General features: G+C 48.6%; 1 protein-coding gene across 1 annotated transcript in view; it reads left to right on the forward strand.

The window, feature by feature from the left end:
- MTDH (metadherin) overlaps positions 1-24,555 on the forward strand; it is a 426,299-nt gene that overhangs the window by 345,208 nt on the left and 56,536 nt on the right. Inside the window, exon 10 of the mRNA XM_086951123.1 lies at positions 7,433-7,549. Coding sequence (XP_086807249.1) covers positions 7,433-7,549 — 117 coding nt within the window. The remainder of the gene's footprint in view (positions 1-7,432; positions 7,550-24,555) is intronic.

The following is a 24,555-nucleotide window of genomic DNA, read 5'->3' on the forward strand; positions in this document are numbered from 1 at the left end:
TATACGAGGTACTTTCAAAAGACCCACGCCCAAGGAGCGGAGTGCTCTATTGGGCATATAAGGGATGGCTAGGTCCTTCAGATAGTCAGGGGCTTTCTGAGAGATTATCCTATAGCAAATAAGCAGAGCTTTGAATAGGATTCTTTTCCTAATAGGAAGCCAGTGAAGGGCCAGTAGAGTGGGTTTGGATGCCGTTCTTTTAGGAAGTCTGAGAACTAATCGTGCTGCCGTGTTCTGCAACACCTGGAGTCGTCTTATGTTTTTCTCAGTTGTTCCTAGTAGCAGTACGTTCGCATAATCTATGCGGGAGGTGACTAGCGCTTGGGTCATAGTACGCCTGGCCTCCAAGGGCAGAAGGTCCAGCGTGCGATTTAAGGTCTTCATTATCCCAAAGCATTTCCCTGCTACTTTGTTGACATGGTTCTCAAAAGAGAGTTTGGGATCCACCCAAACCCCCAGATTTTTTGCTTCCTTGCCAGGGATGGGAGTAGGGCCAAGGCACGGAGGCCACCAGTCCTGAGTCCAACTGGTATCCTTTCCCCCTATCACTATTACCTCAGTTTTCGAACCGTTGAGCTTCAGGCAGTGTTGGTTCATCCAGCCTGAAAGCTCCTGCATACATGCTTTAAAATTGGCCGCTGCTAATGTGGGTGTCTGTGATAGGGAGATAAGCAGCTGAGTATCATCGGCATAGGATACTAGTTCTATGCCGTATGATTGAACCACGTCTGCCAGGGGAGCCATGTACAGGTTGAACAGGGTGGGGCTCAGGGCAGAGCCCTGAGGCACCCCCTGTTCTAAGGCTATGCTGTCAGAAAGACACATGCCTCTCTGCACCTGAAAGCTGCGTTCAGATAGGAAGGCTTTAAGCCAGCCCAATGCCGCCTTGGTGACCCCAGCACTACTCAGACACTGTAGCAAGATGGAATGGGCCACAGTGTCGAACGCAGCGCTGAGGTCCAGCATAATGAGAGCCATTGTGTGACCTTCATCCGCTCCGATCCGCAGAGTTTCGGTCGCTCGCAAAAGGGCAGTCTCGGTTGAGTAGTTCTTCCGAAAGCCAGATTGGGAGCTATGCAGTGCCTTATTAGCTTCTAAGTAATCCATAAGCTGAGTATTGACTATTTTTTCGGTCACTTTAGCAAGAAAAGGTAGGAGGGAAATCGGCCTTAGGTTCTCTAAAAGGTCCTGGCTAACATTGGGTTTCTTTTTTATTGGCAGCACTATCGCCTGCTTCCAGTCACCCGGAAGAGAGGCCGAGGAAAACGATAGTTGGATAATGTGTCGAAAATATGGCTCCAATATTTCTAAACTAGCAGTCAGAACTTTAGGAGGGGCCGGATTTCGGGGGGAGCCTGATTTGACACTTTTACATACATCTACCAGTACCTCAGGAGGCGGAACCATGAAGCAGTATAAGCCTGACTCCATGGGATTAACCTCTATGTCTGCCCTGAGATCATGGCTGACGGCCAGGTTTCCAGAGAAAATCGCATAGATATCCGAGATCTTTCCAGAAAAATATCTCGCAATCTTGTTGCAGATTTCCACTGAGTCGCTGGAGGAGCTATTATCATTCGAGAGTACAGAGATCTCCTTAAAGATTTTGAAAAGTTCCTTAGAAGAGTTCTCTGCTTCATCAATCCGATTTTTGTAATGGGCTGCTTTGGAGTTACGAATTTTTTTATAATACTCCCTTTGAGTTTTTTTATATTGTTCCTTGATCCTTGGACAAAAATTAACGCGCCATTCGCGTTCCAGCTTTTTACAGGCAGATTTGAGCGTTTGAAGTTCAGGCGTATACCATGAAGTAGTTTTCCTCGTAATTTTGGAGTTACTCCCAAGACGAATGGGAGCAGTTCTATCGAGGGCTCCTAAAATGCGTGTTTGTAGGTGACTATACGCAGTTTCACAGTCCGTGCCTCCGATCGGGCCTCCTATTGTAAGAAGTTCATTAAAGGTGGTCTGAGAGAAGGATTTCCATTTCCGCCGCGGGTAACGCAGCTCAGAGTCTTTCTTCGCGTCAACCTCGGAAGACTGAATACGAAATGGAATGACGAAATGATCGGACCAAGGGACCGGAATCGGGAAGGAAGATTGTACTCTACAGTGATCTCCAAAGATAGGATCCAGGAGGTGCCCAAGTCTGTGAGTGGGGTCCTGATTTATAAGATCAAGCTGTATAGAGTGGAGTTGGGACCTAATGTCACTGGCCTCCCTATCCAAAGGGTCATCAAAGTGGGCATTCATATCGCCCAGCACAAGTACACTCTTTTTCCTAATTGCAAGGTGAGCGGCGGCCTCCAACAGATTAGCAGTAAAATCATACATCCTGCCCGGAGGTCTGTATACTAAGATGCCAGAAAGGGAGGTTTGAGGTCCTATGCTTATTGTAAAAACACCGGCCTCACAGTGGTCAATGCTCAGAGGCAGTAGGGTGCATTGCATAGAGGTTTTAGTAGCAATCGCAATACCCCCTCCCCTGCCATCCTTCCTGTCCAATCTAACAAGGGAGTAGCCAGGGGGGATGGCCTCTATCACATCAGGGTCAGAAAGTTCACCCAACCACGTTTCGGTAAAGAAAATCATATCATATTCCTCGTCCTCGAGTAGATGATAGATTTGAATGGTATGTTTACCGAAAGAGCGGCAGTTAATCAGACCTGCCTTAACATGCTTGTTTGCATAAGCTATCCTAACTGGATTGTGGGGTTTAAAAGAGCATAGGGGACAGGAGTGTAGGAGGAGCGGCTCCATTGAATGTGCGCAGGTCAGAGGGATATTAGGACAGAGAGCAAGCAGCTCTTCACGCGCATAGCGTAGCGTAGAGGATGAAGAGAGACCAGGGTCCTTGGCCCCGCGCCCCGTCCTGTCGCGGACGGGCGCAGACGGGCTGGACTTTGGCTCGACTTCGGCGCGCTTCCGGCGCGCCCGCTGCACGCGTCCGCTGCGCGGCCGCGGACCTCTGCACATTTATGGAGGGGGTAGAGGCGACTAGAGCGCGGATGTTGCAGCCCTGAGCCCGGAAGTGAATGGGCTCCTCCTCCACCCTCCGCAACAAACGTCCAAGATGGGCGCGGCGGACCGGGGCGGGAGTAGGCGGTCAACAGTACCCCAACAGATGCTGTTAGCCAATAGGTAAGGCACAGTTTGAGTAATTATCACAACAGTACACTGAACAAGTTAAAATTAGCAGAACGCGCTAAGTTTAAAAACGCTACTAATTCAGCGCTCACAGTGCATGGTGTGTGCACAAGCGTCAGCGGATAGAGTAAGCCACTGCCACCGGCTGTTCTCCTCTCCACAGCGCGAGTGTTTACAAGCAGGGAATTTATAGAGTTAACATACAGTGCGACTAGAGCGCGGATGTTGCAGCCCTGAGCCCGGAAGTGAATGGGCTCCTCCTCCACCCTCCGCAACAAACGTCCAAGATGGGCGCGGCGGACCGGGGCGGGAGTAGGCGGTCAACAGTACCCCAACAGATGCTGTTAGCCAATAGGTAAGGCACAGTTTGAGTAATTATCACAACAGTACACTGAACAAGTTAAAATTAGCAGAACGCGCTAAGTTTAAAAACGCTACTAATTCAGCGCTCACAGTGCATGGTGTGTGCACAAGTGTCAGCGGATAGAGTAAGCCACTGCCACCGGCTGTTCTCCTCTCCACAGCGCGAGTGTTTACAAGCAGGGAATTTATAGAGTTAACATACAGTGCGACTAGAGCGCGGATGTTGCAGCCCTGAGCCCGGAAGTGAATGGGCTCCTCCTCCACCCTCCGCAACAAACGTCCAAGATGGGCGCGGCGGACCGGGGCGGGAGTAGGCGGTCAACAGTACCCCAACAGATGCTGTTAGCCAATAGGTAAGGCACAGTTTGAGTAATTATCACAACAGTACACTGAACAAGTTAAAATTAGCAGAACGCGCTAAGTTTAAAAACGCTACTAATTCAGCGCTCACAGTGCATGGTGTGTGCACAAGCGTCAGCGGATAGAGTAAGCCACTGCCACCGGCTGTTCTCCTCTCCACCTTATGACCACCTTAGACTTGCAGGATGCGTATTTTCACATCCCCATTCATCCTTCCCACAGGCAGTATTTTCGGTTTGCTGTAGCCGGAGACCATTACCAGTTTGAAGTACTGCCATTCGGCTTCAACTCAGTCCCAATATTTTTCACAAAATGTCTGGCTCCAGTGGCAGCTGTTCTAAGGAAACAGACACCAGGTGTTTCCTTACCTGGACGACTGGCTAATCAAATTGCCTTCACGTGCATCGGCTCAGTCGTCAACAGTGGCATGTGTAGAACTGTTTGCCGAGCTGGGCCTGACTCTGAACACGGAAAAGTCATCTTTCCATCCTGCGAGGAAAATCACGTTCTTGGTAGCGATTCTGGACACCACAGTAAGCAAGGCGTTCCCTTCCATCGAGAGACAACAAAGGCTAATCTCTCTATCCGAGGCATTTGCAAAAAAAAGTCTTTCAGTACGCGGTTACAAGTCACTACTAGGAACGATGTCCTCTTGCATCCCTCTCATTCCTTTCAGCAGATTGAGAATGCGTCCGGTGCAGGAACTGGATCGGCAATGGCGTCAAGCAGTGAGATCCTTCAACAACATAGTGAAGATCACACCAGCCATGGTTCAAGCAGTAGCGTGGTGGACCCAACCATGAAATATTTCAGTCGCCTTCACTTCCTTACAAAACCAGCTCTGCTGGTTATTACCACCGATGCATCCCTGGAAGGTTGGAGAGCTTTTCTTCAAGACCTCCAGGTCAGTGGTCGTTGGAAGTTACAGGAACATCAACTTCACATCAATCTACTAGAACTCAGGGCGGTGGGATTAGCATTGCTGGCTTTCCTGCCGAGAATACAAGGGGCAGCTGTACTAATCGGGACAGACAACTCAACAGCGATGCATTATCTCAACAAACAGGGCGGTACAAGATCGCTCTCCCTGTCTCAGGAAGCCCAGAAAATATGGGATTGGGCAGTTCAAAATAGTATATCCCTCAAAGCGATACATCTTCCAGGAGATCAGAATGTCAAGGTGGGCACTCTGAGCAGGCTCAAATCAACCTGCCATGAGTGGGAGGTCAACCAGGAAATTCTAGAAGAGGTCTTCCAAAGGTGGGGAAGACCAACAGGGGATCTCTTTGCAACAAAAGATGCTTGTTCTTCGCAAACTGGCTTCACCGAGAGGGGGGCTTGGGGGAATGTGTATTTGATGGCATGGTCAGGCCTCTTTGCCTGCCACGCATTCGGACGAAGATCAAGAGAACTGTGCAGAATTATCCTGATAGCCCTATGGTGGCCCAGACAACACTGGTTCACGGATCTTCTTCTGCTGTCGGATGCTCATCTAATTTGCCTTCAGCCAATACCTCAACTCTTGACAATGTCCCATGGACAAGTACTTCATCCAGATCCGAAATCACTAAGTTTAGTGGTTTGGCTCCTGAAGACTGAATTTCAACATTTAAATATGTCATCGCAATGCAGAGATATGTTGACAAAGTCCAGAGCAGAGAATATAAACAAACATACAGGATGGAATGGAAAAGGTTCTGTCTATGGTGCCAGGAAGCTAATATTCATCCTCTGAGGTCGGCAGCTCATGAAATCATCCCAAATCTTCTGCTCTTGGCAGTGGGGTTTGGCTCATGCTTCTAGTAAAGTGCATCTAGCTGCTATATCATGTTACAGAAGGACTTCCTCTGGGCCATCAATGTGGTATGCAAGAATCAAGCAATTCATGAAGGGGTTATTTCGAACTTTTCCTCCAGTATAACCTCCACCACCTCTCTGGCAGCTGAACATTGTATCATCTCAATTAATGAAGCAGCCCTTTGAGCCCATTCATAGGATGGATATCCAATTCCTATTGTGGAAGGTAGCTCTTATAGCACTCACTTCGGCCAGGGGCGTTGGGGAGATACAGGCTCCCACTATACAGGAACCTTTCTTGCAGTTTAAGGAGGACCGGATTGGTCTCAGAACTAATCCGAAATTCATACCAAAGGTGCCATCAGACTTTAATTTGAATGAGCTGTTAATTCTTAAAAGATTTTTTCCTCAGCCGACTACAGCGGCGGAAAGAGCTTTCCACTCACTAGAAGTCCAGCGCTGTCTCAAGTTCTATTTACAAAACACAAAACCTTTCCGCAAATATTCACAACTTTTTGTATCTTTTAGTGCACCTAGGAAGGTTTTTCCTCTATCTAAAAGGGGAATTTCCCGATGGATTTCCAGTGCAATACAATATTGTCCTCAAGCGGCTGGGAGGCCGTTGAATGCACAAGTTCATGCTCATTCTATGAGAGCAGTGTCCACTTCCACTGCTTTGTTTGCTGGACTGCCTGTCCAGGATATCTGCAGGGCGGCTACCTGGGAGACTACGCACACCTTTACCAGACATTACTGCCTGGATGCAGCCGCGGATAAGGATGCAGCAGTGAGACCAGCAGTGCTGGTGAGCCTTCTTTCTCATCCCTCCTTCCTTTATTGGTTACATACTCACATTTTATTGTTATGTTTTATGATGTCACATGTTAAGTGTTATGTTTTATTATCTTGATATCAAGTTATCTCAACACCATGTGATATCTGCAAGTATATATGTATGTAAAGTGCAATTTTCAGTCCATATGCTGCCTGAGGTCAGATTTATGCACAATAAAATGTGTTGTTACTGCTCGCTATTCTGATTCGGGCATGTGAATCTAAAAAAGCTTTAATACTGGAGTAAGAAAAATTTACTTACCTGTAACTGTAGTTCTCCAGTATTAGAAGCTTTCATAGATTAACATGCTAATCCCACCCTGAAAGGCTCACCTTTGGATTTTTGGCACAAAGAATATCTGGGGCACAAGTGCTAGAAAATCTGAGGGGGAAAAGGTTCTCTCAGGAGTGTTGGGTTCAGGGACAGTTTTGGTCTCTATTACATAACAAGAGTTATGGGTTGCAAAATGGAAATGGGCCTAGGTCTCTTGTCAGTTTTGTACTTATCGAAGCATTGCTTTTTTATATACCGGGGACTCCTCTCAACGACAGGGAATGATTCAGGCATGTGAATCAATGAAAGCTTCCAATACTGGAGAACTACAGTTATAGGTAAGTAACTTGTTTTCTTCTGCTTTTGTGATTCCGTGCACCCTGTGATTCTGAAGAAATAGTAACTTATATTGTTTGCTGTCTTCTTAATAGTAAGCATGCTTTAGATTAAGAAGACTGTTATACAGTGTTTCAGATTTATATTTTTATTTTACAAGCTTAAGCGTTTTCCGAGGTCAACTTTTTTAGTTCACGCTTTTAAGCATTTGTTTAGATGAATGTTCTATGCTCATTTGTGTTTTGTTGAGGTGAAGATAATATTTGCAAGTTGAATGTCCATTTTAACTGTGTAATATGTTTATGTAAATTACTTTCTTCAAAGGATGGAGATGACCTGGACAAAGAGATTGGAGATGACTGCCAAGAAGAGATCCAAGCAATCCAAACACAGGAGGTAGCGCCTCCTTTAAATGCCATAATAACTAGTGAGCCAGACGAGGTATGTGCAAGATTAGCCTTCATACTAAACAAATTACCTCTCCTCTAAATAACTTACTTTTCAATCAATATGAATGTCAATACAATAGAAGTGAAAACCTAAATAAAACATTATCTCACGGGGCAAGGAAATAAACATCCAACACTTACATCCTAGTCAAGTTAGTCCTACTTATTCAAAGTCCATTGCCTTTGGATGGTACCAGAGAAGGGGCATTCATAAGACAAATGAATGAGTGACTATTGAAAGACCTCCTCTCAGCCGTGTCCCTTTCTCACACACTACTTGGCTCAAGTAGTTGGAGACTGCTGTTTGAATAAACCTATTTATAGAAAATAACTTGAATTTCCTACATTTATTTCCACCCTGCTGCATGACTGCAGTTCTTGTATAATGTTTTGCATCTGGTTTTTAGAGCTGCACCTGTCAAACCATGTTGCCTCTTACTAGTAAACACACTCAAGGCCCAATCTTAGGGGGGCGCTAGGTGGCGCTAGATCGGAACTGCCGCTCTGGTGTAGAGCTCTCGTCCTGCCGGGAATAAAAATCATCATAAACCCAATCCTGCCTTCTCGCCAAAGTCTACGACTGCCACCGATGTGCCAAGCTGCTCCCTCGGTGAATCCTGGGGCCTGTGGCTGTTGTGGCGGGCCCGGAATCGGCGGACGAAGTTGCCGCGGGAGAGAGTTGCTGCACCAGCTGGTCTACCAGGCGGCCTGGGGAGCTACGCGAGACTGGTGCTGCGCGGCCCTGCAGGCCGCCGCATGATGCGGGTCCGGCGCTACACTCAATCAGCTCTGGGCTTGGCGCCTCTCTGCTGGATGTGTGGATCCCCCCCGGTTCTGCGGCGTCGAACACCTGATGGTAGGACGCTGTCGCCCTACCCCTGCCGATAACTCCCGGCTTCTTTGGTGGTGCTGGGGGAGACTGAAGGCGTGAAGCAACCCCCACAGACATCCTGAACACTGCTGGCGGTTGGATAGGTCGTTGCCTGGGGTCGGAGGGGCAGTGGAGATCATACTGCGTGAGGTGGCGGGAGGCGCTGCGGCGGAGGATGCTGTGCTCGCCATTTTTCACAACCCTGCACTGCCCGGGTCCCTGAGTGTCTCTGCGCAGAGCCTGCTCGGGGCTATCTTGGGCCCCATCTCCTAATCAGCCCGTCGTTTGGTTGGCTGTACAGCCCCGTTGTGCCACAGGATTTGCCGGGAAATCGGATACATCGCTGGAACCAACATACTCATTGGCCGCCCCTACCTCACCGCAGCCCCATACCACTCGGCCAGCCGCAATCGGCAAAACGGAACCCAGGCAGTCTAAATTGCTATTCGATGGACGCAAGACAGCGGACGCCAACTCTTTAGTTCCAAGGTGGTGGTGATCCACCCGAAACACGAGATGACAGTTGGAAATTTGATAATCTGACTTGCCTCAGGACGGGTCATAGTAAACATAAAGGGCTGTGGCATGAAACGATAGGCAGGTCAGCGGCAAATGGCAGATTGAGTAAGCAGTTGAGGAAATAGTGCCACATGACATGTACAATGAGTAGAACAGTGATACTTCGGACCGAATAATACAATTCTTCCACCCTCCCCCCACTTCCACACTGGCAGCCCCAACTCGCCAGGAAAGAATTACCCACCCCCCACTAAACAATACGCTGAGTCGTTGCAGCCAACCGAAACAGTCCCAAACGTTAATAGTCATTAGATCTCAATGGGTAATGCCCTCTGATGTGGTGACACTAGGGGCTCCTGCTCTTACCGCTCCATCTCCTTATTTCACCCATCTACTACTTCCTGGGTCACAGGGGTCGAACTGACGGACGGAGGTGAGCAGCCAGGAAACATTAAGTGCCTTCAAGTCAATAGGAGCATTATACATCACCAGTCAGTTGGTCTTCATCATGTCACCAGGAGGGGGTCACCAGCTCTTGGTTGATTCTGTGTGGAGGGAGCGGGAGGTGGTGGTGATCCACCCGAAACACGAGACGACAGTTAAAAAGCCCTCCTAGTAACTATGCAACAACGCCTCACCTCTATAGACTCCAAAATTGACTCCATGAACCTTAGGCTGGATAATGTAGTGGCGAAATTGGATGGGCACGGAGAACGCCTTAAAGAGGCTGAAAAAAAGAGTATCTGATCTGGAAGATGGCGCTACCTCTAACGAAAAACAAGTGGCGCAAATGGGCAAACTATTGAGGGTAATAGCTGACAAGAATGAGGAGTTGGAGACGTGCTCCCGAAGAAACAATGTCCGCATTCTTGGTCTAGCAGAATCCACCAACACAGGCCGACTAGAAGACTACATGGAGTGCTTGCTGAGCGATCTCTTCGGACGTGAGTCTTTCTCAGCGCAATTGGTTTTCGAGCGTGCACACCGCTCCCTGGCGCCCCAACCCCCTCCGGGAGCGACACCGCGTCCGATCATCATGAAATTCCTCAATTATCGCGACCGGGATACCTTACTGCGCCTAGCGAGAGAGAGGGGAGAGGTGCATTTCAAAAACGCCATATTGTCCTTTTATCCGGATTTCACACAGGCGGTACAAGATGCTTGGCGAAAGTTCCTTGCGGTGAAGAAACCACTTCAATCCCGCAGTATCCAATACGCGATGCTCTACCCTGTGAGGCTGCGGATTCACCATCGAGGCCGTCAGCACATTTTTCAGACACCCCAGCAGGCCGAGGAATATTTAAAACGCGACAGGAGATCATCCTCGCACGAGGCGGCTGCCCGTCGCCGCTCGCACTCCCATTCACCCTTGTCAGAACCTTCCTGAGACGCTATCCCCATAAATTAGCTTCCTGGAATGTTAGAGGCCTAAATGACCATAGAAAGCGTTGACCGATTTTGGGATATTAAGACGGGCATGGCATAAATGTGGCCCTCCTACATGAAACGCACCTGGCCCCTGGGCACGCTCCACAATTCGCAACAAGATGCACCTCCAGTCGCACCTTCTCGCCCTATTCTAATTATGCTAGAGGTGTTACAATTCTGATAAAAAAGGGAGTAGCCTTTACACCTACAGGGTTTGAAACCGATAGAGAAGGCAGGATTTGTTTGGTATGGGGACGCTTGTACTCGCACGATGTTCTCTTTGCTAACTTCTATGGCCCCAGTGTAGATAACACCTTTACACCTACAGGGTTTGAAACCGATAGAGAAGGCAGGATTTGTTTGGTATGGGGACGCTTGTACTCGCACGATGTTCTCTTTGCTAACTTCTATGGCCCCAGTGTAGATAACACCTCCAATTGGCTGACACTGTGGAGCAAGATACATACATTGGGCATCACGCACGTTATTTTGGGCGGCGATTTTAACACGGCGCTGCAGCCTGCCCTTGACCGATCTCGTCCATTTCCTTCACACTATACTAACACACAATGCACGCTCAATGATATAGTGGTGGATAATCACTTGACAGATGCATGGCGATACACACAGCCTGCACTACGTGAAGGCACACACTACTCTACCTTACACTCGACCTGGGCGCGTTTAGACTATGTTTTTGTCACTGCAGGTTTAGCTCCCTGGCTGCGACGCTCAACCCACCTTGCCCGCACCTTTTCTGACCACTCACCAGTCCTCTTGGAATTACAGATCCCCCTGGATAGTTCTCCTTATCTGTCCTGGCGTCTCACCCCGGCACACCTCCGAGACCCGGCCTTTAAGGCCGAACTGGAACAGGATATCCGGGACTTTTTTGAGCGCTGTGGATAGCGTTGTCACCGTTTGAGAAGCCTTTAAGGTAACCGTCAGGGGCTGGTGTATCGCTAAAGGAGGTGGTATTTTAAAATCCTTCCGCACTGACTTGCATAAGCTAGAGACCGAGCTGAGTGACTTGGAGAGGTCCATTGATCGCTGCACTGCGGACTTTGAGATCCATGTACGCATGCGACGTAAACTTTATGAATACACGCAGCTAGCTGAGAAAGAGAGCAAATTCTTAGGACGCCCACACTTGGCCCGGATATATGGGGAGGGTGACAGACCCGGAAAAGCCTTGGCGAACGCGGTTAAGCCCCCTAGATTCACTAACTACGTTTCTGAAATACATGATGAATGTGGAGATATTCATGGGAATTTCCCTGACATAATTCGTACTTTCCGAGACCACTACCAGGAGATATACTCCTCGCACAGAACAGAGCCCCTTGATCTCCCCACATACTTTGATGATATCGCGCTGGCATGGTTGGGGGACGTCCAGCAGAAGTTTCTCCACGCTGAACTAGAAATGGATGAAATCAACGAGGCCATTATGAGCATGCGATCTGGTAAGGCCCCGGGCTCAGATGGCCTCCCTATCGATTTTTATAAATGCTTCGCCCCCATTTTGGCCCCCATTCTGAAACAGGTGTACTATACCGCTCTGGAAGAAGGTAGCCTGCCCCGCACCATACGTGAGGCTCTTATCACTTCCCTGCTTAAACCAGGTAAGCCCCCCTCACCCTGCGACTCCTATCGCCTTGGTGTCGCCTTTTAAATTGCGACACCAAGATCCTTGCCAAGGTGTTAGCTACACGACTCAACCTACTCATGGAGCGCCTGGTTCTCCCTGACCTGCTACCTCCCATAACCTCCGCACTCTTCATGCTGTGCTTCAAGACCTTAACCCTAAATGCAACGCCGTGGCAGTGTTCCTTGACGCCACCAAGGCTTTCGATTCACTAGAATGGGATTACCTGCTTGGCACATTACAACATATAGGGCTCCCCTTCAGCTTCCTAGACTGGGTGAAATTGATATATCTGCCTACGGCTACTGTTCCCCTCAATGGTTCTAGGTCCACTCCATTTACTGTCCAAAGAGGCACCCGCCAAGGCTGCCCACTATCCGCCATCCTATTTGCTCTAGCAATCGAAACCTTAGCCCCAATGCTCCGGCAAAAGCATAATCATCGCTCCCTCACTTATCGTTCCCGACCACTCCTCGTCTCGCTTTACGCGGATGATCTTACACTTTATATAGAAAAACCCTGCGATAATTTTAATCCAGTCCTAAGTGAAATTACAAAATTTGGGGGGTTTACCTGAGTACAAATTAACTGGTCCAAATCGGCGATTTTCCCGCTTACTGACAGCACACATCCATTCCAACTTGACTACCCGTTAGTGTGGGAGCAGGATGACTTGAAATATCTCGGCATCCACATCCACAGGGATAAGGAGGCACTGATGCGTGCCAACTATGGCACTACACTGGATAAAATCATGGACAACGTCACTAAGTGGCTACACCTCCCCCTTTCCATGGCAGGCCGCATTGCGTTAATTAAGTTGAATATACTGCCCAAACTGTTATACCTTTTTGTAAACATTCCGTATAATCCAGGCAATTTTTTCTTCCGCTCTCTCAAGTCCCAGATCACGCGATTGATTTAGGGTGTGAAACAGGCACGCCTCAGCCTCGACACACTCATGCTTCCCTTTCACCTAGGCGAATTTGATGTGCCCAACTTTGAACGATATTACGATTGCACACAGGCACACTTCGCCGTGTACTGGTATCACCCACCACCATATATGGCTCATTTGGCTGTTTTGGAGGGCTACGTGGCTCCTGTAGTCCCAACTGGCTATATTCACACCGCAGTGAGCCAAAGAAGCCGGGACCCCTCCACTGTGGATTGCACAGTACAGGCCTGGAATAGACTTGTGGGGGCCCTTGATAGTCCATTTGTCTATTCACCCAATCTTCCCTTGTTGAATGATCCGAGACTACAAGTCACCTGCGAAATAATTTGTCACAAACGGCTCCGGAAACTAAAAATTTGCTGCTGGAGAGATCTGTACGTGCAGGGCACCTTCCGTACAACGGAGCAATTTTTTGGGGGATGTGTCCCCGTCCTGTATGGGCATCTTCCTGTTTACTACACTGAGGCAAAATGTCCGGGCCCTTACCCCTTCATTCCTCACTGAACCAGACACGTTTGCTCCGCTTCACGCCATAGTACATCCTGACAGCCCACGGCACGTAGTATCGATGCTTTATAAACATGCACAGACCGCACATAGAGCCACCCCTATTAGGGCTAGAACGGAGTGGGATAAAGATCTTGAGTCGCCACTAACGGATGAACAATGGGAAAGCAGCTGCATTCAAAAACAGGCAATAATAGATTGCGGCTTCTACATTATAAATTTCTTCATAGGCTGTATCATACACCTGCCAGGCTGAAAAGAATTCACTTACACGACTCAGACTGCTGCCTTCGCTGTGGCGCCTCTGGTGCCGATTTTATACATTTAGCTTGGTCCTGCCCCCAGATTGCTAGGTTTTGGGAACAAGTTTCTGCTGGTCTCACAAGCATGCTGGGCGTGGCACTGACTCCATGTCCGCTCTAAGTGCTGTTGGGGTTGACGCAGTCCGTGGTTACTAACCACAAAAAGTTTCTGGCCCTCAGTCTTTTACTCGCCAAGCGCTTAATAGTATGCCGCTGGGGTAGAGGGTGTGCCCCAAAGTTGAAGTGTTGGATACGCTCTCTGTCTACCTGGCAAGAGAGCTTAAATGACTATGCAGAACTCTTGCCCCCTAACTCACAGCCTAAAGACATATGGGCACCTTTCACGGCATATCTCCTCCAGCTGAGGGTAGAAGAGGAAAATGACCAGGCTGAAGAGGCTATTTCCACTGAAACATTACCTCAAGCACAGGGTAGGTAATGCTCTCCTCTGCATGTACTTCATAACTGCTCGCCGGCGTGTTATAATGTTCGAGGCATGTGGGCTGCTGAATTCATATCTGTGCATAGATCGCCGCCTAGTGTTGGGTCCGGATGATTGCACATTGTTCTCCTGGAAGAGTCTTCGAAGTATCACGAGATAGGTGGCTCATCCTCTGGACTACAGTGCGCATGGGCATCCTCTCCATCCTCGGATTGTTTTTTTCTGCCATTGGGTTCGGATGTACTTTCGTTACTCGGAGTTCGGAAATAGATTTATAACTTTCTAAAGGCCAAAAGGCCTTCGGGGCGTCTGTATTGTATCTTCGATTGGTACCAACAACTTATTCCTGTTCTTTCTACTCTTGACGTCGAATCGGGCCGCGTGGCCTTCTCGACACCAGGGCCAATCGTCGATGGAACGAAGTCCTTTCAAACGATGCCCCAACTGTAACTCTAAATACCCACACATTGATAAAATACCAGTCTATAATAAGTGCTTATCTCCTGAACACAACGAAGCCGACTGCTTAGCTTGTGCTCAATGTCGGTCAAAAAAGACTTCGGGTTCGACGTGCGGCGAGGCAGACGATGCAGAAGTCAGCGCCTGAGCCAGAGAACATCTTTGAAGACGACGAAGAGGTCGTCGAGCCTGAAGACTCGGATCAACAGTCGGAGCAGGGGTCTGAACATGACTACAACTACTACGTCAATGACGAGGAAGACATCATCGTAGGAAATGACGAACCAGGCATAGGAGCAGTCGAGGACGACTCCGGCGAGGACACTGGGCCGACCGTGAGTACGGAGCCCAATATATTCGCAGGTTCAGATCCAGAGGCTCAGGTCGAGGCATCGCTGGAAGGCCTTAGCCAAGATCAGAACGCCAATTCTATAGCCCCGTGGTTAAGCCCGGCTAAGACTATAATACAAGAGCCATTGGTGCGACATTACGAAACTTTAGGAAAATCGAAACCGAAAGTGATAGCAAGCAAACAGAAACCGAAACTGATCGACATCCCATTCTTCGGACCGAAAATGGCTGATCCGTCGAAGCCGACCAAACAAAAACAGGTCGTCGACCCGTCGAGGTCGCATGCAAAGGTTGTCGAGGCCAGAGCCACTACTCCTATATCCGCGATTAAGCTGAAGGCCGTCGAGCCGACACCATAGACGCCTAGCAACACAAAGAAAAGACTCGAACGGACAACGGTTGTTTTCCCAAAATACGCGTCTAACAACCGAAGCAAGTGCACACAAAGACACTTAAGCCAAAATCGACACTCGAGCCGAAGGGCTCCGTCGAACCGAGGGAACACAGCATCGCTCCGAAGCAGCAAGCTCCGAAGTAGACACCGGGCCAACGGATGGTTATCGAACAACCAAAAACAGTCGGATCAATAACCACGGCGCCAAAAAGATCATACAGTCTACTAAAACGGTCCAACAACCAAAGTCTCTCCGACCGATAAAATTCGGACCTCCTCCGCACGTCAAGCCGAGGATGGTCGAACAAGATAGCGGATTCGAACCGACCCAGCCAAAAGGGCCAAGATTGGGGGAAAGAGCTAAGGTACCTGAAGAACAGGATCCGTCAGCTGAAGAACAGTCCAAACTGTATGTTGACCCCGATACTGGGAAGGTTACCCTATTAAAGAGAAAAATCAGGCCTGAAACTAACGTTGAGTCCTACAAAATACCTCTAAAATGGAAAAGAGACACCTCAACATCTCCAGTTCTCTTTGAGACTATCACACCATATGTGCAGGACACTTATATGTACTCGCCCACACGCACAGATGACTATGGGGAGTATGAGGACAATGACCAGTATACTTATCCGACGGATAATGACTAGGACACACAAACTCAGCCATGGACTGACCCTGGAGACTCTCAGACAATTCCTGAGAATACTGCATACCCTGTTAAGACATCGCCTACAGAGGACACAGCTGCCTTCAACGCACTAATAGAAAGGGCAGCATATAATCACCATGTGGAGATGCATGCAGATCCCATTGATGAAGACTTCCTCTTTGACACTTTCAGCACCTCTGGAAAAAAAACGTCAAAACACTGCCAATGCTAAAAGGGGTGCTTAAACATGCAGGGGACATATTTAAAGACACAACCAGGGCACGGGTCATTAACCCTAGGATAGAAAGAAAATACAGGCCAGCCCCGGTTCACCCTACATACATTAAAGGACAACTGCCTTTGGACTCTTTAGTCGTCTCCAATGCACGTAAACGTGCTAATTCTCAAACCTCTGGCGAAGCTCCACCTCCAGACAAAGAGTCCAATATTCTGGAGGCCTCAGGCAAAAGGGTGGCTGCTCAAGCAGCTAACATATGGAGAATTGCAAACATGCAAGCCCTGTTAGCCAGGTATAACAGGGTGCACTATGACACACTGGAGCAAATCTCCCAACATCTACCAGACCTTTATAAGGAACAGGCAGAATTCCTGATACAAGAGGGAAAGCTCATATCTAACGCATCCATCAAATGTGCCTTAGATGCAGCAGACACAGCTGCCAGGGCTATCAACACCAGTGTCATGCTCAGAAGGCATGCGTGGCTTCGCATCTCTGGGTTTAAAAATGAAGTTCAAACTACTTTACTTAATCAACCAGTTAACCCTGACTATTTATTTGGTCCTGATGTGGACACAATACTGGACAAAATGAAAAAGGACACCGAGACAGCCAAGTCTATGGGTGCCTTGCAGTCACAGCAATATAGAGGCGGTTCCTTTCGTCGCTCCGGCAACAGAGGAGCTGTTAGAGGAGCCTCAACACAGCAAACCTCTTACAATAAAGGCAACACGCAAAACACCTACAACAAGAACAGTAGAGGTGGATACCGTGGCAACAACACCAAGGGTAGAGGACAAGGAAATAACAGCTCCAGATCCTCCACCAACACCAAACAGTGACTTCTTGTCACTGCCCCCAGACCATGTAACACCGGTCGGGGAAAGACTACAGCAGTTCCTGCCAGTCTGGAAAACCATAACTACAGACAGATGGGTGAGGCAAATTATACAGCATGGCTATTGCCTAGAGTTAATCTCCACACCGCCCATCATACCCCCAAGACAATGTCCTATGTCCGCAGAACACCTACACTTATTGCAGCAGGAAGTCATCAGCATGCTACAAAAGGGGGCCATAGAACTAGTACCCTTAGAACACCAGGGTACAGGGGTGTACTCTCTAAACTTTCTAATCCCAAAAAGGATGGGTCTCTCAGACCAATTTAAGACCTCAGGCCCTTAAACCAATACATCTTATCAGAGCATTTCCACATGATCACTCTGCAGCAAGTGTTGCCACTGTTGCGTCAAGGAGACTTCCTCCAACATTGGACCTCAAAGACGCATATTTCCATATACCTATACACCCGGCACACAGGAAATATCTCAGGTTTACAATTCTAAACCAGCACTACCATTTCAAGGTCCTCCCCTTTTGGGTAACAGCCCCAAGGGTGTTCACCAAGTGCTTAGCGACAGTAGCTGCACACCTCAGAAGACAGCATATACATGTCTATCCATATCTGGACGACTGGCTAATACAAGCACAGTCAGCCCAGCAATGTGCCAGCCACATGTCGCGCACAATTCACCTCCTGCATAATCTAGGTTTCTTGCTGAACTACAACAAATCCCATCTCCAGCCTGCCCACGTGCAGCAGTATCTAGGAGCAACAATAGACACTCTGGCAGCAAAAGCACAACCAAATCCTGCCAGGATAAACAGCATTCAAACGCTCATCACGAAGTTCAGGCCACAACATTCACTCCCAGCCCGAGTGTTTATGCAACTAATAGGCATGATGGCCTTGTGCATCTTCATAGTCCCTCATGCACGACTTCACATGCATCCGCTGCAGGAGTGCCTAGCACGGCAGTGGAACCAGGCTCAGGGACAATTAAACGACCTAGTATTGGTGACCAGTCGTGCATACAACTCTCTGCATTGGTGGAAACCACAAAACCTTTGCAAGGGGCGACTGTTCCAGGAGCCTGTACCACAAATTGTGCTAACGACGGACGCATCCCTGATAGGGTGGGGAGCCCATGTTCTCCACCACTCAGTACACGGCCTATGGACCACGCAGCAGAAGAAACTGCACATCAACCTGCTAGAGCTGATGGCAATCTTTATGGCAATCAAAGCTTTCAAATTACATCTGCAACAAGACCGTGTTGATCCGGACGGACAACATGACTGCAATGTACTACTTACAGAAACAGGGATGAACACACTCTCCACAGCTGTCGCATCTGGCACAAAGAGTGTGGAAGTGGGCCATCCAGAGAAACCTGTTTCTCATGGCGGAACACCTCCCAGGCAAGGACAATCAGATAGTGGATCTGCTCAGCAGACACAGCCAGCAAGTGCACGAGTGGGAGATTCACCCCTCGGTGCTTCAACCATACTTCCAACAGTGGGGACAGCCAGAAATAGACCTGTTTGCCACAAAAGAAAACGCAAAATGCCGGTCCTTCACCGCAAGGTTCCCACACCCGCAGTCTCAGGGCAATGCGATATGGATGAACTGGTCAGGCAAATTTGCATACGCTTTTCCACCAGCACAGTTGATACCGCTGGTGGCACGCAAATTGCGCCAGCATTCCATGACGCTAATCCTAGTTGCTCCAACATGGGCGAGGCAACCATGGTACACCACGTTCCTAGAACTTTCCGTGGTGCCCCATCAAAGACTACGTCTAACACCCAGCCTCTTAACGCAGAGCCATGGAGACATTCAGCACCCAGATCTGCAGCAGCTGAACCTTACAATCTGGCTCCTGAGGTCCTAGAGTTCGGCTACCTAAACTTACTTCCTGACTGCATGAACATGATCAGGGAAGCAAGAAAGCTTACAACAAGAGCTTACTATGCGTCAAAGTGGAAACGTTTTGTCATTTATTGTAACAACAACGACCTAAACCCACTAGACGCGTCCATTCAAAATATCATATGCTATCTTTTGCACTTACACCGCTGCAATCTAGCCTATACGTCCATACGGATACACTTAGCAGCCATAGCTGCTTACCTTCAAAACAGGCAGCACCTTTCATTGTTCAGAGTCCCTGCAATTAAGGCATTCATGGAGGGCCTCAAACGAGTGATTCCCCCAAGACACCCACCTTCACCTGTCTGGAACCTAAACGTTGTTTTGACCAGACTAATGGGACCACCTTTTGATCCATTACACTCCTGTGAGATACAATTTCTAACATGGAAGGTGGCTTTTCTCGTAGCCATTACTTCGCTTAGAAGAGTTAGCGAGCTGCAAGCCCTAACTATTCAGGAGCCATTCATTCAAATTCACGCAAATAGGGTCGTGCTTCGGACAAACCCAAAATTCATGCCCAAAGTGGTATCACACTTTCACATCAAACAATAGAACTGCCAGTGTTCTTCCCAAATCCACAGTCGGTGCCTGAAAGAGCCCTGCACACACTGGATGTTAAGAGAGCTCTCCTATATTACATAGACGGGACAAAAGATTTCAGGAAGGCGGAACAGTTGTTTGTTGCCTTTTCACCACAAGTGATGGACCGAATGTGGATCAATGTCACACATTCCCCCAGTCAAAAGATCTTGGCCCAAATCCATCGTTTTTTTGCACTCCACACCACCCTGGGTTAGACAATGGCGATATGCAAATCAGCTCTGACCCTGTCTCTGACTCCGGTCCTCGGATGCTTGATTCCGTTCTGGGAAGGACATGGCTTTTGTAGTTCGGACTGGACTGTTCCCATGGGGCACAGGGTCAGAGCTGATTTGCATATCGCCATTGTCTAACCCAGGGTGGTGTAGAGTGCAAAAAAACGATGGATTAGGACCCAGATCTTTTGACTGGGTTGAATGTGTGACATTGATCCTCATTTGGTCCATCACCTGTTGTTTTTGCAATTCCGCTATAAGTGTACTGGGGATGCCCAGACGTGGGTCCCAGGCACTCCACACCACTGGAGTCAAGCTAGCCGGGCTGATGAGAGGTGTTACCTCGAAACCGGTCCGGTCCTCGGATGCTTGATTCCATTCTGGGAAGGACATGGCTTTTGTAGTTCGGACTGGACTGTTCCCATGGGGCACAGGGTCAGAGCTGATTTGCATATCGCCATTGTCTAACCCAGGGTGGTGTGGAGTGCAAAAAAACGATGGATTAGGACCCAGATCTTTTGACTGGGTTGAATGTGTGACATTGATTCTCATTCGGTCCATCACCTGTTGTTTTTGCAATTCCTTTTCACCACAGCACAAGGGTAACCCTATTTCAAAAAATCATTTAGCTAGATGGATAGTTAAATGCATCCGGATGTTACATTAAAGCTAAACGTACTTTAACAGTGCCCCCAAGAGCTTATTCCAAGCGCAAAATGGGAGCATCCATGGCTTTCCTAGGGAACATTCCTCTAGAAGAAATTTGTAGAGCAGCCACATGGACAACCATACATACATTTACCAAACACTACTGCGTAGATGTACACTCCAAGCAGCTGTAGGACAGGCTGTTCTCAAAACTCTTTCAGACTGCTGCAGCTGGCACAGGTAGCCACCGCTAAGGGAGAGACGGCTATACATTCTATGCACAGATATGAATTCAGCAGCCCACATGCCTCGAACGGACTATGCTACTTACCAGTATGCATTTGTTCTTGGCATGTAGGGCTGCTGACATTTATATCGCCCGCCCTCCTCCCCGGTGCCTGTAGCAGCTGCAGAATTCACATATACTTACAGCATGGTCATCATTCACTGAGTTTCACTCCATCTTGGCCACAATGGCTAAAAACAATCTGAGGATGGAGAGGATGCCCATGCGCACTGTAGTCCAGAGGATGAGCCACCTCTCTCATGATACTTCGAAGACTCTTCCAGGACAACAATGTGCAATCATCCGGACCCAACACTAGGTGGCGATCTATGCACAGATATGAATGTCAGCAGCCCTACATGCCAAGAACAGATGCATACTTGTAAGTAGCATATTCCTTAACTGTATGGTCCTTGCTATGCCTGACTATATTACTGGGGTCAACTAATGAACCTCTATTTGGGACGTTATTTGAATGTTGTGCCTACTGATATGACTTGTGTAATTGCTCAGTTTGGGAGGTGAGGGTCTCTCTCCCAGTTGAGGCTTCAGGACTCGTCTATGCTGTTCCTTGATTACTTCGGACGATTGATCACTGTATTAGGTTACTATGTTAGGGGGGGGAGGGAGAATGGGGGGTGATCGAGGTTATTCATTGGATATTCCTTTGTTCACCAGATAATTGCTCAGCACTCTCTGCATGGGAAGATGCCACTATTTTGCTCCATAATACTATGTTTACCAACTTGATTTTATTGCATTGATGTACTATGCTCTCATGATTCAATAAAGGTTTTTGAAATATAAAAAAAAAGGCCCAATCTTAAATCTTTCATTTTTGATAAGGCTGCATCCGTCATCTGGATACAGATGCAGGTGTTAGCAGAGATGCCCTTCAGTTTTATATTTGGGGATTCGTCCTTAAATGGCTTAAGTATGGGGTCTTCCTTTAGATGTCATCTACCTAAATGTAGTCCTGTATTAGAGGTCATGGTTGGCCTTATTTGGACTTGTTATTCTAAGGTCTCACTCTAACATCTTCTTCTGATGTGAACAATTCTAGGTTGTAACTAGGCTGTTCTGCTTTCCGTGTTTTTGTGTGGATGTCAGTGGTATTTTCTCAGTGTTTTTCAACCCTTTTGAAATTGGTGCTTATCGGTGTTTATTCAGCTGTCTAACTGCCAACACTTTGTTCAATGTTTTTGCTGTCATTGTTGTAAAATACAAGTAGTTTTGCAGGGTATGTAGTGGCATCCCCTTAACAATGTGTCCAATGGACTAATTATGCTTTAAGCATAGAAACTCTGTTTTTCGCACTCACACACATCTCAATACCTCTCACTCATTGTCTCGGGAGTCATGAATTAGAGATGAGAGTACCATACTCAAATGTTTTAATAAATGCCTTCCTGGACACAGGAAGGGGTGGTCAAAACTGACAACCGCATAGTACCATGTGAAACCTTTACTATTTTGTATTACACTGGATTAATTTGCAGCCCTACATTGTAAAGCACTGGTTGTGCTGCTATTATGTGGACATTCATGGCTGCCAAGTGTACCCATAGCAAATATCTCACTTTGATAATCCTGACCTTTTAACAGACATCACATTATATTCTGGAACTTGATTTGTTGCTGTTTACATTGGAAGTATGGGTTCAAAATCACATTAATAAAGTGTAGTTGGGTTAAAAGTCAGGATTAGCTGAAGGTATCAAATATTCCACTGAGACACCTAGCAGCTATGAATGTTGTTGGTGTCTGGAAAGCCTTGTACAGTTGTCACCACAATCCTATGTGCCTAGTGATAGCACACTTTTCACTGGTAGGGGTCAATCAATCAATCATAACACTTGTATAGCGCACTACTCACCCGGAAGGGTCTCAAGGCGCTTGGGGGAAGGGGTCCGCTACTGCTCGAACAGCCAGGTCTTGAGTTGTCTCCTGAAGGCGAGATGGTCCTGGGTCAGCGGAAGGTGGATGGGTAGGGAGTTCCATGTCTTGGCCGCCAGGTAGGAGAAGGATCTGCCTCCGGCAGTGGCTCTTCGGATGCATGGTACGGCGGCGAGGGCGAGGCTAGTAGACCGTAGCTGGCGGGTGGGCGTGTAGAAGGTCAGGCGGTCGTTGAGGTACTTGGGGCCCAGGTCGTGGAGAGACTTGTGTGCGTGGGTGAGGAGCCAGAACGTGATCCTCTTGTTGACGGGGAGCCAGTGCAGGTCCCTCAGATGGCCGGAGATGTGGCTGCATCAAGGGATTTCCAGGATGAGTCGGGCGGAGGCGTTCTGGATGCGTTGGAGTCTTTTCTGTAGCTTGGCTGTGGTTCCGGGGTAGAGGGTGTTTCCGTAGTCCAGTCGGCTGGTGACGAGGGCCTGGGTGACCGTCTTCCTGGTTTCGGTCGGGATCCATCGGAAGATCTTGCGAAGCATGCATAGGGTGTGAAAGCATGATGAGGAGACGGCGTTGACTTGTCTGGTCATCGAGAGGGAGGAGTGCTGGATGAAGCCCAGGTTGCGTGCGTGGTCTGTTGGCTTGGAAGTGGTGCCCAGGGCTGGGGGCCACCAGTAGTCGTCCCAGGCGGAGGGCGATGGTCCCAGGATGAGGACTTCCGTCTTGTCTGAGTTCAGTTTCAGGCGGGTGTTCTTCATCCACTCGGCGACGTCTTTCATCCCTTCGTTTAGGCTGGTTCTGGCGGTGTCGGGGTCTCTGGTGAGGGAGAGGATCAGCTGGGTGTCGTCGGCGTAGGAGAAAATGTTGAGGTTGTGTTGGCGTGCAATGGCAGCAAGAGGTCTCATGTAGACGTTGAAGAGGGTGGGGCTGAGTGATGATCCTTGCGGTACGCCGCAGATTACTTCGGTGGCCTCGGATCGAAACGGGGGGAGGCGGACTCTCTGTGTTCTTCCGGCGAGGAACGAGATGATCCACTCCAGTGCCTTCTCTTGGATGCAGATGTTGCTGGGTCGTTGAACTAGGGTGCGGTGGCAGACAGTGTCGAACGCTGCAAAGAGGTCCAGGAGGATGAGTGCCGCTGTTTCCCCGTTGTTGAGCAGGGCTCGGATGTTGTCGGTGGCTGCGATGAAGGCGGTCTCGGTGCTGTGGTTGGCTCTGAAACCGGACTGCGAGGGGTCGAGGGATCCGTTCGTCTCGAGGAAGGCGGCAAGCTGTCCGTTGACGATCTTCTCGATGACTTTGGCAGGAAAAGGGAGGAGCGAGATGGGGCGGAAGTTTTTGAGGTCGGTGGGGTCCGCTGTTGGTTTCTTCAGTAGGCAGCTGAGCTCGGAGTGCTCCCAGCTCTCCGGGAAGGTGGCGGTGTTGAAGGAGGTGTTGATAATGTTCCGGAGTTGGGGTGCGATGGTGGAGTTGGCCTTGTTGAAGACGTGGTGGGGGCAGGGGTCGGTTGGAGATCCGGAGTGGATGGTGTTCATCGTGCGGGCTGTGTCTTCGGTGGTCACCGTGGTCCAGTGTCTTCGGTGGTCACCGTGGTCCAGGGTCACTATACCTTGCATTGAATGGGCTATTTGGTAGGTGCAATATATCACTTACTAAAAAAGGGAGCTGATATATGTGAGAAGCTGGCCTGGTATATGATGGTGAGCACCATGCACCAGTCCAAACAATACTTATGGTGATTTAAGAGGTCTTCAACAACCTTCGAAATCTCTCTAAGTGGTAGCTGTGGTGAGCAGCCTTTAGACTTAGTTCAG

The sequence above is a fragment of the Lissotriton vulgaris genome, unplaced genomic scaffold (assembly GCF_964263255.1).
Source record: "Lissotriton vulgaris unplaced genomic scaffold, aLisVul1.2 SCAFFOLD_1175, whole genome shotgun sequence".
Taxonomy (NCBI): domain Eukaryota; kingdom Metazoa; phylum Chordata; class Amphibia; order Caudata; family Salamandridae; genus Lissotriton; species Lissotriton vulgaris.